Source organism: Lutra lutra, chromosome 12 (assembly GCF_902655055.1).
Source record: "Lutra lutra chromosome 12, mLutLut1.2, whole genome shotgun sequence".
Taxonomy (NCBI): Eukaryota; Metazoa; Chordata; class Mammalia; order Carnivora; family Mustelidae; genus Lutra; species Lutra lutra.
The window spans coordinates 49,506,366-49,521,443 of record NC_062289.1 but is presented as its reverse complement, the minus strand read 5'-3'; the positions used below and the strand labels follow the sequence as shown (position 1 = coordinate 49,521,443).

General features: G+C 44.2%; 1 protein-coding gene across 6 annotated transcripts in view; it reads left to right on the top strand.

Annotated features, from left to right (window-relative positions):
* Positions 1 to 13,881, top strand: part of GATA6 (GATA binding protein 6) — a 31,380-nt gene extending 17,499 nt beyond the window's left edge. For all 6 annotated transcript variants that reach the window (XM_047696936.1, XM_047696931.1, XM_047696935.1 and 3 more), the window contains one exon: positions 12,407 to 13,881. In XM_047696936.1, coding sequence (XP_047552892.1) covers positions 12,407 to 12,574 — 168 coding nt within the window. In that variant the 3' untranslated portion in view covers positions 12,575 to 13,881. The remainder of the gene's footprint in view (positions 1 to 12,406) is intronic.
* The last annotated feature ends 1,197 nt before the right edge of the window (positions 13,882 to 15,078 follow it).

Below are 15,078 nucleotides of genomic sequence, written 5' to 3'. Positions count from 1 at the left end.
GGCTGCCTGCTGAATGTTCTCCAGAGCGGACGCATACCAGGCATGGTGTGTTGGCGATAGGAAATGTTTCTGTACCTTTGTGGTGCATTGCTGGTAATAGCTTCCACGAACAGAGGCAGATGTCCTCAGCCTGAGACAAAGACCCCATCTCAGATTGGATGCTGGCTGATCTGCCCCTTCGGGGTGGGGGGAGCCTTAACTGCTGATGGGTCATTTTCTCGATACTAAATAGATAGCTTCCTTCCTGCCTCATTTATTCTCTGGGATACTGTGTGCCTAGATAGACCTGTGTCCCGACTGCTGTCCCTCCTTGGTGATAACTGTATTCAATGACCTGGTCAGAAGAAACACTGCTTCTGGGCTGTGTAGTGCTAAATAAAGCTCGGGCTATAAGGGGTTTGAAAGAGTTAATGTGCACCCCAAGTGCTTCCAGGGTATCTGGGTGTCCTCAGAAGGCCGTGTGAAGAAAGGCTAGATACTTTGTAGGTTAATATTTAAAGTTCTTTTTTTATAGATTTTATGTGTTAATATTTGCATCCTATGCTGAAAATTGGAAAATGGCGCTTCCCAGTCACGTAGCTTGCTTCCGTATTAGCAGATTTAGACAACACTGTCTTCTTCTTCAGGTGATTGGATCACGCTGGGATTTAACTGTGGCATTCTGGTTGGTCACAAAATAATAATTCTGGTTATTTTTGGTTATTCCTACAATAGTTAAGTATCTGAAAGGTACATTCATGAAGGACTCACATGGACCGTATGAGCTGTTTCCACTCAGAGAAACTTGACTCTGCAGAGCAGTTCTGAATGAGGCTTTTGGAGGGGGACAGAAAAAATGACTGCCCATCTCTTCAGTATTTTTTTTTTTTTTACAGGAGCCTTTAGGTTGTAGGAGAGCAGGGCATTTTATTAGTGTTAGCCCTGCATTTTGTCATTTTACTCTTGCTCTTGAGAAGCTCTCTCCCTTGTCCATACTTCATCATTTACAAGATACTGGACATAGGAAAGCGGGTTTTAGGAAAGCAGAAACCTTCTCCAAGTACTTCTGTGTGTCAGGTGTTCTGTGTACATTCTCTCTTTTATTCATAATTATCATTTGACCTGTGGTGGTCCATTTCCCTTTTGATTTGGGTAGAGGGGAGTTGGACTCCGGAAAAAGTAACAGGCTCAAGGTTATATACATACTAAGAGGCAGGATTTGGACCCAGGTCTGGCAGTTGGTGTTAATCACTGGCATACTAGATTTTTTTTTTTTACTACTTAATTTAATTAATTTAAGTTCAGTTCATTAACATGTAGTATGTTACTAGTTTTAGTGTGGCATACTCGAGTAAGACATGATAGGTGATAGTGAAATCTTCAGAGAGAAGACATTCTTAAACAAATCTAATTTTCATTAGTAATTTGAGCATCAAAAAATCATCCTGCAGGTGGGAAACAGGTGGGAAAATTTCACCAGAGAAGTGATTTGCTTGTAACCAAACATAAGGCACATGGTACAGATTTTCATGTATTTCTAAATAAGTTGTCTTACAGTACTAAGACCGTGTTAATGGATAACAGGTAGTGAAACTTACTGTGGTTGATGAGCCTAATGTGATTATTGGAAAGACTCTTACAATATCAAATACAAGGTCGTAGTACTAAGATCCTTCTAATGGTGTGATTTCTGTCTAATAATCGTGAGTGTCACGTTAGTTGGAATTGTTCACGATCTTCAATTTGCCTTCGGTTTGTTTTTATGAAATCATTGAAAAAGCATTTAGTAGGCAAGTGTCCATTTCCCCGCAGAATTTATGGTCCGCAATACTCTATTCTAAATGAATAAAAAGAGTTAAAAAGTCATTAATCTCCCACCAGAGTCTGAGAGAGTGCTGCAGTTAGGTTTTATTATTGCCTCATTTATAAGCCAGGATCCAGAGTGACTCCATAAGGTCACAGAACCAGCTGGTGTTGAAGCCGGGGCTGGAACCGATGTCTCCTGCCTCCCCATCCCGGGCCGTTACCACTCCCAGGGAGTTGACCAATCATCACAGTTATTAATATCCCACTTGCCACTCGCTACAAGCCATGAACGTAAATATTTTGTTGGCATTTTATCTTCACCCTCCCTACGTGCCAGGCTCCCTTTCTTCTTCAGTTCCTTCTAATAACTCACGTTCCTGTCTGACCACATTGGCCTTTGCTGAGAAAGTCACACGCCAACCTGGCAGGGAACATGGAAGCATGTGGAGTTCACATACTTTCATTTTGATCTCAAGGCCTTTTCTGGACTTCCTCCTTTTTGTCTTGTCTGCTTGGCGCCTGTGTGTATGTGCATGCCTGTGTGTTACGGGGAGGAGAGTGAGGAGGAAGAGTTCGAGATGCATTTAATATCCAGTCCTTTTATATATGTATTAGGAGTCTGCCCAACTGTATCGTCCTTTAAATAGTTTCTAATACATTTATTATCCACGCAATTTATCACAGGACTGTGGTTTATTTAATAAGTGACTCATTATCACAGTCTGAAAGCCCGAATGCTAGGTGAGGAAGAAGTGTGGGCAGGCTGTCCTGCGCCTTCTCATGGCCTCAGGTTAGTTAGAAGGCGTCATCTTAGAACACACACTTCTCTGCAGATTACAGATTTCCTTGTAGTTTTTTTTCCCCCCCGCCCTGCCTCTATAAGAATATACAAATTGTCACAAAACATGAAATAATGTTACGGGAAAACATGGCCAAATTGAAAAAATCCTGGCTTAGAATGCTCTGAAATGTTACTGCTAAATGAATCTTTGAAGAAAATGAATTCTTTTACTGGAACAAAAGTAATTTATTATGCCTTTCATGGGTGTCTGCCAAAAGAGTTACTAGCAATATGAAGATCTAATGGATATGAATTAAATACAATCTGCTAGCTTTGTTCCTGTTGAGATCTACCTGTTAATTTTTTCTGAAATTTTAATAATTTAAAAAAAGCATCTCCAAAGACAGGTGTTGGTATATGCGATAATTATAATTCAGCTCGGGTTGCACCAGAGCCAGCACTTGGAAATTGTGGGACTGAGCACACACAGATGATTCTGTTGACCTCAGATTTTAAGAAACACTTGAAAAATAAATGACAGGTATTGATCTCAGTGTCCTGTTGGAGTCTTGTGAGTCAATAGTCCCAAGTCAGTATCTGAGGATATTTAAATTTGCTTGCTGTGCTGCTCTTTTTATTATGAACATGGCCTGGTTTCACTGGAGCTGGGGCACACACCTGGGAATCCTATTTTATCTTCCTAAGGACACACACTTTTAATTTAAAGCCCTGATTAAGCTTATTTGCTGGATTCTTGGTGAAGCCTCCGTAGGGTCTGAAGTTTATTCTGGGGGTTCACAGATTAGCAGCTGGAAGGAAACAAATTCCGGCATCCAGGCGCTAGCTCCAGCTGTACGGGTGACTATAGTAAGCTGCCAAGGTTTTGTAAAACCTCTGTTTTCCTCCTCCTCAAGGGAAAAGTAATTCCTACCATCTGGTCCTCAAGAGCATTGTGTAGCGTAAGTGGGAGATGCCCACAGACCTCTTTGAAGCCCAGGAAGCCCAGCACTCACTCACTTACTTACTTACTTATTTATTTATTTGCTTATAAAAGATTTTATTTATTTATTTGACAGACCGAAATCACAAGCAGGCAGAGGCAGGCAGAGAGAGGAGGAAGCAGGCTCCCTGCTGAGCAGAGAGCCCCATACGGGGCTCGATCCCAAGACCCTGGGATCGTGACCTGAGCCGAAGGCAGAGGCCTTAACCCACTGAGCCACACAGGTGCCCCAAGCAACACTATTTAAACATAATTTGGAGTTCATGCATTGTTTTTTTTTCCACCCCAAGACATGAGAAATAACTCCTTACGTTTCTAACGGAGGAAATTAAGAGATGTAGACTCACATGGGTTTTTTTGTTTGTTTGTTTGTTTGTTTTAAGATTTTATTTGAGGGGCGCCTGGGTGGCTCAGTGGGTTAAAAAACCTCTGCCTTTGGCTCAGGTCATGATACCAGGGTCCTGGGATCGAGCCCTGCATGGGGCTCTCTGCTCAGCAGGAAGCCTGCTTCTCCTTCCCTCTCTCTCTGCCTGCTTCTCTGCCTACTTGTGGTCTCTGTTAAATAAATAAAAATCTCAAAAAAAGATTTTATTTATTTGAGAGAGCCTGCAGGAGTGTGTGTTGAGGGGATGGGGAGGGGCAGAGGGAGAAGCAGATTCCCCATTGAGTTGGGAGATTGACATGGGGCTCAATCCCAGGACCCCGATATCATGAGGTTGCAACCTTAGCTGAAAAGACTTAACAACTGAGCCACCCAGGCATCCCTAAAGTAACCATGTGTTAAATACTTTTGTTTTTCTGATAGCCACAATTTTTCATTCCTTGTGACACTTAATACTTTCCCTTCATAATGCTGTATTGCAAATGCTGCCTGCTTCTCCGACCATGGTCTGCTTCCTCTGATTAAAGTGGTGAGATTAAGATACTCATCCAATTTGAGAAGCCAGTTCTGTTAAAAAAGATCATAATTCACCAGGTTTAAATCTTTCCTCAGGATTCTTTACGACTTTGACTAGAATAGAGTCATCCGTTTTGATTCATTTTAGAAGATAAACTTTTCCTTTAGAATGCCAGTGACTTCCAAGTCATGGGACAACCCCCCCCCCCATTTACGTTTGTAATCAGCTTTTTTAAAAAAGATTTTATTATTTATTAGAGAACAGAGAGAGAGCAGGAGCAAGGCGGAAGGAGCAGAGGGAAAGGGAGAAGCAAGTTCCTTCGTCACTGAGCCGGGAGCCCAGCGCAGGGCTCCATTCCCAAGACCGTGAGAACCATGACCTGAACCAAAGACAGACATTGAACCGACTGAGCTACCCAGGCGCCCCTGTAATCAGCATTTTACTATTAGTCCAAGGTCATTTCAATTCAATTCAATTCAATTCGGGCTATGCCTGCCTTCACCGTTACAAACTTGCTATCTGAATGTGTACTGGTGTATAAAAGAGTCTCCTTTTCCCAGGGTAGGTAGTGTGCATAGAATAGCTCTTCCCTCCTTAAAAAGGGCATCATCCTGGGGTATGGATGGAAACTGGCCTACTGAGGCCCAGAAGGGACAAAAGGACCCAAGAGGACAGCCAGTGAGCTCTCCATTGAAGAATTTGCTTGTTAAATCACACAAAAAAATAACTAAAATATTCTGCTAAAAACTGAATTAGGTCAGTGGCTGCAGGCACAATAACTCTCTTTGGGAGAGAAGGTGCTTTATGTTCTTTGAGTTGTTAATAGGAGACATAAAGGGTTTTGTTGTGACTGACAATTTTTAGGATCTTTAAGGGTCCTGATGGAGAGGGAACCCTACTGTGTTTATCTTCTTGTACCATTTCACCTAAACTCTAATTGATGAGCCACTTCTGTGTCTCCCTCCAAACTGAAATAAGTACAGTTTTTAGAGTTAAAGTTCACTTACCTGAAAGTGTTTCTCCTTCGTTGGAATTTGCACATGGTTATTTTTTTATTTTATTTTTATTTTTTATTTTTATTTATTTATTTATTTATTTTTGAGGCAGGCCACTGTAAAGCACTGTGAGAGTCTAACCTAGAGGTTAACAAAAGCAGAGAAGAGAGCGTTGGCAGTGAGGGATGGCTGGTTTTCCCTCACACAAGAAAAAGCTGTAACCACAAACTTGCTTAGATGTGTAGGAAGGACAGATCAGAGGCCATGGAAGCCGACAGTCTGAGTTCTAAGGAGGCAGTGTGATGATCATCAAAAGTCTCAGCTCTGGGAATGATCAGACACTCACCTCAGCCTGCCTGGGGCTCTGTGTTTTTGTTTCTTCTAAGAGAGATGGTAACACAGAAGACCGAACACATTCCAGGAGACTCTTTTTGGTTTCCTTCCTTTCAGAGATGAAATTGATGTTTGTAATTCACAAGCTAGAGAAGCCGTGTTCTGGAATGGCTGTGTCCTGTAAGGTTTCCGTTGTTCTGATGAGTCGCCTCTCCAGAGCTGCTTTAGGAGCTGTCTCTGGGCCTGCCTGTAAGGGAAATGTGCAGTAGTGGAAAAGATAAGAGAATGGACAGGGTTGGTGAGAGCCCCCTGTGAGCCAGACACTGCTGGGCACTGACTTCAGGAGTTCATCATACTAGAAATCCTTGACTCTTCAGGGGATGCCCAGGGGGCTCAGTCGGTTAAGCATCTGCCTTCGGCTGTCATGATCCCAGGGTCCTGGGATTGAGCCCCATGCTGGGCTTCCTGCTCAGTGGAGAGGCTGCTTCACCCTCTGCCTCTGCCTGCCTCTCTGCCTCCTTGTGCACTCATTCTCAAGTAAATAAACTATAAAAATAAATAAATAAAATCTTGACTTTCCCAGATCATACCCAAAAGTTGTTCACACAGGGAAAAAAAAAAAACCCCGTGTGATCTAAAGATGAGCTGTGCCTACTTCACAGGCTAGTGGACATTTTCCATGTGGCTGCCTGGCAGAAGCCTGGGTTGTTAGTCCCTGAAATCATTTATTCCTTGAAGAGGGAGATGGCCAGCCCAGCCGCTCAGCCGGGTCTCCTACCTAACCTGGCCTGAGTTCAGTGCTAAGCTCTGGCCGAGTCTGGAGCTGATAAAGCATTCTTTCAACAGGAAGTGCCTCCATTTTCAGTTGTCTGTGGGAGGGTGGAGGGCAGATAAGCCGTGAATGGAAACACAGAACAGATTTCTGCCTCACCCTCATAATGCACTTTGATCAGAAAGCGAGGACCTCCGCCTGCATGAGCTGCCCACCCAGAGGAGGAAGGATGGTTTAGCTGTGGGCATTGTGGAAACGCTCGTCCTCAGAGCTCCTGCAGGAACGCTGCGGATTAAGTGGGTTTCAGTTAGTGAAGTGTCGGCTTTTTTCTATGTTCAGATAACTGCCATCTGAACTAGGGTTCTTTCAAGGGTCTAACTAGATGTGGGAAAACACACTCACCAATCAGAATTTACACTTAAAATTTTCTGGTGTGTTCCGGGTCCAGGGTTCTAAGTTTTCTCTTCATTTTTCCTCCCAAGTTGTATTGATTCTGGATCAGGTAGCTCTGGAACCTCATCAAAGAGGGAAAGACACTTCAGACAAACAATTAGGACAAGCCAGGTTTCATAAGGAGAGTTGTGCTGATTCTGGATTTTTCACACAGAATACTGGTCTCAAGAGCTCAGATTCCCCCATTGTAGTGTGTTTAGCGTTTCAGCGTACCTGGAACCACGTTGCACCCATCAGCCAGGGTCCAGCCGGTGGCAAGTGGCATGGATGGAGATGCCTTCAGGGGGTGCATGGGGGCCCCTTCTGGTCCCACTTAGTGCCCCCACTCAGATTCCTCCCTATTTTTTCATGCTACTTTATGACTCTTTCCAGTCTGGCCCATCCCCCAAGTGCTTGCATTTCTGGTGCTAATGTTTTCAAAATCCTTCCCCAAAGTTAGACTGCCTTGTGCCATTCAGTTAAAATATTCAAAGGAAGGTACTGATGGCTAATAGATGGTCTTCTGTCTGCACATGCTACTGGGTTCCCTTGAAATACTTTTCGTATGTGCATAAATCGTAATGATGACAGAATTTATATCCTGCTGTTTTTCAGTTAACACTGCATTACAGGATTTTTTCCGCTTCACTATGTGATCTTACTATTTTTGATAATTGCATAATAATTCATTGAGCGGATGTACCTTGCTTTTCCAAACCATCCCTTATTATTAGGCATTAGATTATTTCCATGGTTTCCACTATTACAAGTTAACCTGCAATGGATGTCTTCCCTTGTGGAGCCTTTCCCTTCCTTTGAATTCTTTCCTTACACATTTCCAGAAGTGAAATTACAGAGCTAAGTGGGGTATAAGGTTCTTGGTAGCTTTGCTAACTGCCTTCCAAGGCATATACCAGAATATAGCCCTACTGGTCATGGATGAGGGGACTGGGGTTATCACAGTCTCATTTTATCACTATGATCTCATTATGTATCATTATATAAACATTTTTAATTAAGGTATGATTGATACACAAAAGCTGTATGTTGCAGTATTTCATGTTTAAATAGTTACAAATAAGGTTCTCCAGTGTTGGCACAAGCACTTGTTCCATTTTGTCCTGAGAAAGTCAGGTGTTGCTTTTGATTTCAGATTAACTGATAGGGGTCACTCATGTAATTTGGGGTTTGTCTGCCCTTTGATGCAGGAGTCCTGGTCTGCCATATAGCTTAACATTTTTTGACTGAACAACGAAGACAATAGGTACTTGAGTTGGTAGCTTTTGGAATTAATGCTCAAGTGTTAAGAATAATGTTCAAGATACTAGGATTCTTTAATGTAGTTTATTTGAAGAAGGCCCATGAGCCTTTTGAAAGGCTAAGGGGGCACCTTTTTTTTTTCCCCCTGAAGAGTTGTCAGTAACAATTAGAAGAAAGTCATTGCTGAAGTGGATGGTTTTCACTTACCTCTGAATGAATTCCCCTTCTGCTCCTGCAAAGTGATGGTGGTAACTCACCTGGTGAAGGGCAGACTTGGGGAGATTAAATTAGGTCTATGCTCCTTAGCAAGAATAATAAAATACTAACACTATTGTATACTTGTATTATCCTTCTGTTGTCAGATAAACTGTTGGCAATGCTTTATGTATGTTAATGAATTTAATTCTTGCAATAACCTTAGGACATAGGTGCCTCTTCTTCATTTTCTAGGGGTGCCGGGATGGCTCAGTTGATTAAGTGTCCGTCTGGCTCTCGATTTCGGCTCAGGTCATGATGTCCGGGTACTGGGATCAAGCCCCACATTGGTCTCTGTGCTCAGCGCAGAGTCAGCTTGTCCTTCTCCCTCTGCTGCTCCCCCTGCTTATTCTCTCTTTTTCCGTAAAATAAAATATTTTAAAAAAATTTCCGTTTCCTAGGTAAGAAGCTGAGGCATAGAGAGTTCTAAGTCTGGCCTTCTGGTTTACCTCCCATATTGTCTCCTTGCCTCCTTTGCCTATCCTCCTGATTCAGAAGGCCTCTGGTGTGTCCTACGTGCACTGTAAGGCATCACCACGCTGATCTTTTAGAAGCACTGAATCCTCACAGCCCTACCTGATGGGTGATGGGAAGGCAAGTTCACCCAGGGAGGAGGCTTGGAGAAGCGGTGACCTTACTCAGTAGATGGCTGAACCAAGGCTGCATGCGGTCCGTCCCCAGGAATCCTGCCCCTCTGATTCCTTTTTCGACCTATTGCCTCACCTCCATATCTCAGCCACTCATTTGTCATTCATGATAGGTAGTTGATGATTGTTACTTTCCAGTATGTGGCCGGGGAGATTGTCCAGGGATTGACTGTCTCTTTGGGGCTCATGGTGTCCTGGTGCCTGGCTCTCAGAAGCACCTTGCTAATGTTTCCTGTTGCTGCCTGACCTCTCTGCCATCTCCCTCCGCATGTCTGGCGAGGCGAGGTAGCCTGCTTCCTGGGCCAGTCCAGGTTCCATTTTTGTTTCAGAAAATAAACTTGGCTGTCAGATTTAGTGCTTTTTCTGGGATTAGGTAGATCAGTGTGAGGTTGGATGGATGTGACGAATCATTTATAATTGCACTCTTTTTATTATCTAGTAGCTCCCTTCTCAAATAAGTCCTTTCATAATAGAATGTCACCCTTTTGTTTATTATTTCTTGAGGGGGTGAATCTGGGTCCACGTTGGGTTTGCTCACAGTGGAGTTTCTGGACTTAATGGCTAACGTGAATTACCATACTCAACGGGTAACCAAACCCATTGCTTTGGTGTGTTTGAAAGGATTATTTCAGTCATTTCAAAACCTATTTAAGTTTCAGTCATCTTAATGACTTCACAAAATTTGCTTTCCTAGGCACCCAAAGCCCTCAGTTTAAGTCTCATGTTAAAAAGAAGTTCGAGTGTGGTGGTACTGTTGTGGCTGGATTTTTACAAACCCTTATTTTCGCCAGGAAAGGGAAGGATTGGTTGGTTACCTGTGAGGGGTGGGATGGGGAAGTTGGGATGGGCAGTTAGGAATTCCCATGGCTAGATCTCCTGGAGCCCTCCTGCCCAGGCTCATGCAGTTATCGTGAGGATGAGAGAAAACGAGGTGTTTAGTTCTTTGAAGAGCAGAACCACATTGACTTCCAGGCCCTGAGTGGAGCCAAAGGGGCTCAGAGTACCTTCTGTTCAGTGCAGCCCGTGTCTGGTGCCTCAAACGTTTGTCTGAAGTAGATGTCACATCAGCTCAGCCAGACAAAGGGATGTTTTTGATTCTGCCTATGTCAAAAAGCAAATACTCAGTAATTTATGGGATAAAGCCCTGGAAGCTAGGAAGAAATAACAGACTTCTGAGTTTTTTTAGGAGGAAAAGCCCTCATTGAAGTATGGAATCATGGCCAGATTTTTTTTTAATCTTCAGCTTTTACTTATTTTAAAAGAAATGAGAGGGAACACAAGCAGGGGGAGAGGCAGGCAGAGGGAGAAGCAGGCTCCCACTGAGCAGGGTACCCGATGCAGGACACTGCCCAGGACCCTGGGATCACTACCTGAGGCAAAGGCCGAAGCTTTAACTGACTGAGCCACCCACCCAGGCATCTCTGTTTTTTTTTTTTTTTTTTTTTTAAGATTTTATTTATTTGACAGGGATCACAAGTGGGCAGAGAGACCAGCAGAGAGAGGGGTTGGGAAGCAGGCACCCTGCTGAGCAGAAAGCCTGATGCGGGGCTCCATCCCAGGACCCTGAGATCATGACCTGAGCAGAAGGTAGAGGCTTAACCCACTGAGCCACCCAGGTGCTCCTATTTTTATATTTTTTAATAAACTTTATTTTGGAGTGATCTTAGGATTATAGAGAAGTTGTAAAGGTGATGCAGAGGGCTCCTGTACACCTCACTCAGTTTCCCTAGGTGCTAGCTTCTCAGGTTTCAGGATGCTTTTGTCTAAATCATGGAAGGGACATTGGTCTGTTGACAGACTGAAGATGCTATACCCCCCAACCCTCCGCCCCCACCCCCCAGGGGCGTCCGTCTCAGACTTGGCCTAGCAAGGCTCCTCCTCTTCATGCCTTGCAGGTCTTCTGAGCCTGCTCTGGACTGCAATTCTCTGTGAGCTCATTCAGTCTGTCTGACTTACGGCAAGGTTCTGGGCTTTCAGGACAAAAGGAGAGGGCCAAGCAGACACCTTGCTGAGCAGGGAGCCTGATGCGGGACTGGATCCCAGGACCCCACCCGGTGCCCCTAGATCCTTAACTTCTTAACCAGGCACAGCATGCATATAAATGCTGAGGGAAACATCATGTGTTTCCTGCACCTGGCTGTCAGCACTGCGTGTCGCTGGAGGGAACTGTGGAATGTTCTGCAGGTGGGTGTTGTGGCTGATGCATGTGTACGGGCTGAGTTCTTACACTGGAGGTGGTGTGTGTGCCTGAGCTCAGATTGGTAAGGATGCTCCAGGAAGACGTGTTGTTGTTGTTGACATACTGGAGCTTTTTCAACCTCCAGGGGCGCTGTGTGTGGACGGGGCACTGTCTTTCTGGGTGTTGTTCACGACACTGACCCTGTCCTCAGAGCCACATGGACCTGCCTGGGTGTCATGCTAGTCATGGCTAGATATATATTTTTTTCTTTTTAAGTCAAAGGCAACTTTTCTCAACTTGTAGTCTAAACATGATTTTAGTTCTTTTGGTTTGATTCTACTAAGTTACATCATGTTTTCTATTTGACTTTTCTCATTTGGATGGAGGGAAGGAATGAAACAAGAGAACAGTGACCTTTAGCTTCAACAAATCATGGCCACAATCATGACAGGTACTGGGTGTTAGTATTTTCTTTATATTGTGCTCTGCTTTCAAAACGGCCCGTTCTCCTTACAAGAATTAAAGATAAATGCGGTAGATACTAAAACCTGTGTACACACGAGTTAATTTTCCATGAAGTCGGTGCTCAAAAATTTCATTTATTAGGCCTTGCTGAGGTGCATAGCTTTTCCATCTTAGACTTTCCAGCATAAGAGCAAAGCGGTGGCTCTGCTGTGTGTGTGTGTGGCGGTGGGGGGTGCGGTGTACTCTGTTTTCTCTGTAAATGAGTAGATTGTGTGGGCATCATGGAGACTGTTCCCCCAGGTGATGTGGTTTGTCTCACTCTCAGAGTTCAGAGTTTGGTGCTTTCTTATAAATGGGCCTCCCGCCTGTGTCCAGCCATGCATTTTGCTGGGTGATTGCTGCCATTAACTCCCAAGTTCACAGGAAAGTGTTTTAGGAGTTTACACGGCCAGGCTGAGGCCAACGGCACCATGTTCTGGCTGGCCCCACTGCCCATCTCCTTTGTCCCCAGGTTTTTCCTTGCAGGAGAGTGCCGCCTGACAGACTTAACGGATAACTGACTCTCCCCTTGTCTTTTCACTCTCTGTTCCTCTCTTCCGCCAGGCGGGCGCCTCAGTGATGTCTGGCACAGGAGAGAGCACTAATCCCGAGAACAGCGAGCTCAAGTATTCAGGTCAAGATGGGTTGTACATAGGCGTCAGCCTGGCCTCGCCGGCCGAAGTCACATCTTCGGTGAGACAGGATTCCTGGTGTGCCCTCGCCCTGGCCTGAGCCCACTGCCCGGGAGCAGGAGGCCGCATGGCCTGTGGGCATTGGGTCAAGCCGGCCACACCAGGGGGAGCATGCTGATGGAACATTCCTCTGATGCGTGATTTCCGTGCCTTTACTTTGAAAGAGATGTATTTTCCTTTCCCTCGAGGCCTGCTCTGCCTTACCACTCTACCCCCGTCTCTGAAGAGCCCGAGAAAAGACGGAGAGCTTCCAGGGAAGGGCTGGTGCAGCCCACAGCCTGTTGCCTCCTCCCTGCCCACGGCCCCTTCCAGCCAGCCTGCCTCTGGGCCTGCCAGGGGCACCTCATGTCTGCCGCGCCACTTCCTGAAACTGGGACTAGGACTGGGGCCTTGCCTGCGAAGGAATATTGAGAGAAAATTTTTTTTTTTAAAATGGTTTTATGTGTATTGCCCCAAATCACGTGCTTCTTCTGATTGGTTTTGGTTGTTCAGAATTTCTTCGTACCTTTTCCACACCTGAATGTCACCTGCTTTCATGGAGAAGACCATTTGAGGCCATTTGGTACACACACCTCTGGAGGCTGAGTCAGAACCATGACTCAGTTCGCAAGACTGCGTTATGACTAATGTACACTGTGACTGACGTTCTCTCAAAGTGCATATTGTGTGACTGATCTGCAGTCAGTCGGGATTTGTAAACAGGGTAGCAAACAAGATATTTTTCTTCCATGTAAACAATAATTTTTTAAAAAGTGCAATTTGCGTTGCAGCAATCAGTGTTAAATCATTTGCATAAGATTTAACAACATTTTTTTATAATGAATGTAAACATTTTAACTTAATGGTACTTAAATAATTTAAAAGAAAAAAATGTTAACATAGACATTCTTAGCCTTCTTCTACAACTGCATCCCATTTCTATATTTCCATTTGTGAAAGAAAAAATATTTCAAGAACAAATCTTCTCTCAGGAAAATTGCCTTTAACCATCTGTTAAGAATTTTTATACAAGAACACCAGGATCCCCTCTTCATTCTTACTGTGGAATACGTGCTGGAAAAATTGCAACAAAACTTGACTACCTAACAGATAACATTTGTAAATATTCTAGGTATCTGTACACACTACGATGAAGTCTATAGCGTGACTGACCCACAGGCAGGTTGGTTTACATTAATTTTTTTTAAAAAATGGGATGGCGTATGGAAACATTTCTCCAAAGTTTCAAAAATAAAAAGGGTATTGTTTTGTCTTCTGTACAGTGAGTTCCTTCCCTTTTAGTTTCATTTGGATATTGTATGTGGCTAGAGATACTCACATAAAACAAGTGCACGTGGTGTTTGCAAATTGCCTTTTCAACTTCCAGTGAATTGTCCTTTTGGAGCTGCTTTCTTCCTTGGTTTATTTGAAGTTGGCACATGGAGTTAGCACCTTCAGTTAGCATTGGGGATGACTTTTACAAGTGAAAAGGACCCATGTTCATGACAGTATCTGAGATTATAAGCGTTGTTTGTAGGGACTCATCCTTGAAAACATTTACAGAGTCCAGAGTCTTTCTCTCTGAAGGAAAGACACTCTTAGACCCAGAAACAATTGTTTTCCCTTCTAGTTCTCCTTTTGCCACCAAAGTCTCCCAGCTCATCTGAGGTTGAAGTCCTTAACACTCTCCAGAAGGTAGGAGGTGATCTGGACAGTCTCTGGATTTCAGAAAACCAGGAGACTGTTTCACAACAGAAAACCAGGATTCTGGCATTTTCATTTTGGCTCCTGAAATGTGGGACATGTTTTACTTCTTTCTTGTGCACTGATAGTCATTCTATGTTGAGTCTTCCAAGGGGGTGGAATCTTGCTTTGTGGTGGGTAGTAATGCAAGTGAGACTCCGAACTGAGGGGTATATGTGTCCAGGGAAGCCACAGAGTCCCACGTGCACCCTGATACCTCTACAGTGGGCTAGAAGAATGATCTGGTAGAGTCAGACTGCCAGGCTTCAGGTAGGTCCTTCCTCTGCCTGCATTGGCTCTCTGACCTTGGGTGAGTTACCCCATTCTCCTTTTCCTCCTTGTTAAAATCAGTCCAGTTAGCATATTAATTCTCAGGATTAAATGAGATAACCCGTGTGAATTGCCCAAAGCAGTGTGGGCACAGAGTAAGCATTAAGTGCTGACTTGGAGGGAGGGTGGCAAGTGCCTTAACCACATGGGGGTTTGGAATACCTTACTCCCCGTGGGGTATTCAGAAGTTTATGGTCTGTGAGGGTATGGTGTCCCTTGACTCAACTTGCGCTTTCTGAACAAGTGTGGGGTGAGTGAAATGAGGGATTTCCTCAGCCCAGGGGCGTGGCAGAGTTGGAGGGATGGAGGGAGGAGGCATAGGAGAGACAGTCTGCTGAGTTTGGCTGACTATTTAAAAGAATAGGGTTAGTCTGAGCAGAAGAAAATTGTTACCCGACTATTTTTTTCCTCTTCTTTCTCTTCTGATTCTCATTACTTTGAGTGCTTCTGGTGGGTTGGGAGTTCGTTAAAGAGTTAATAAGTTGAGAGTAA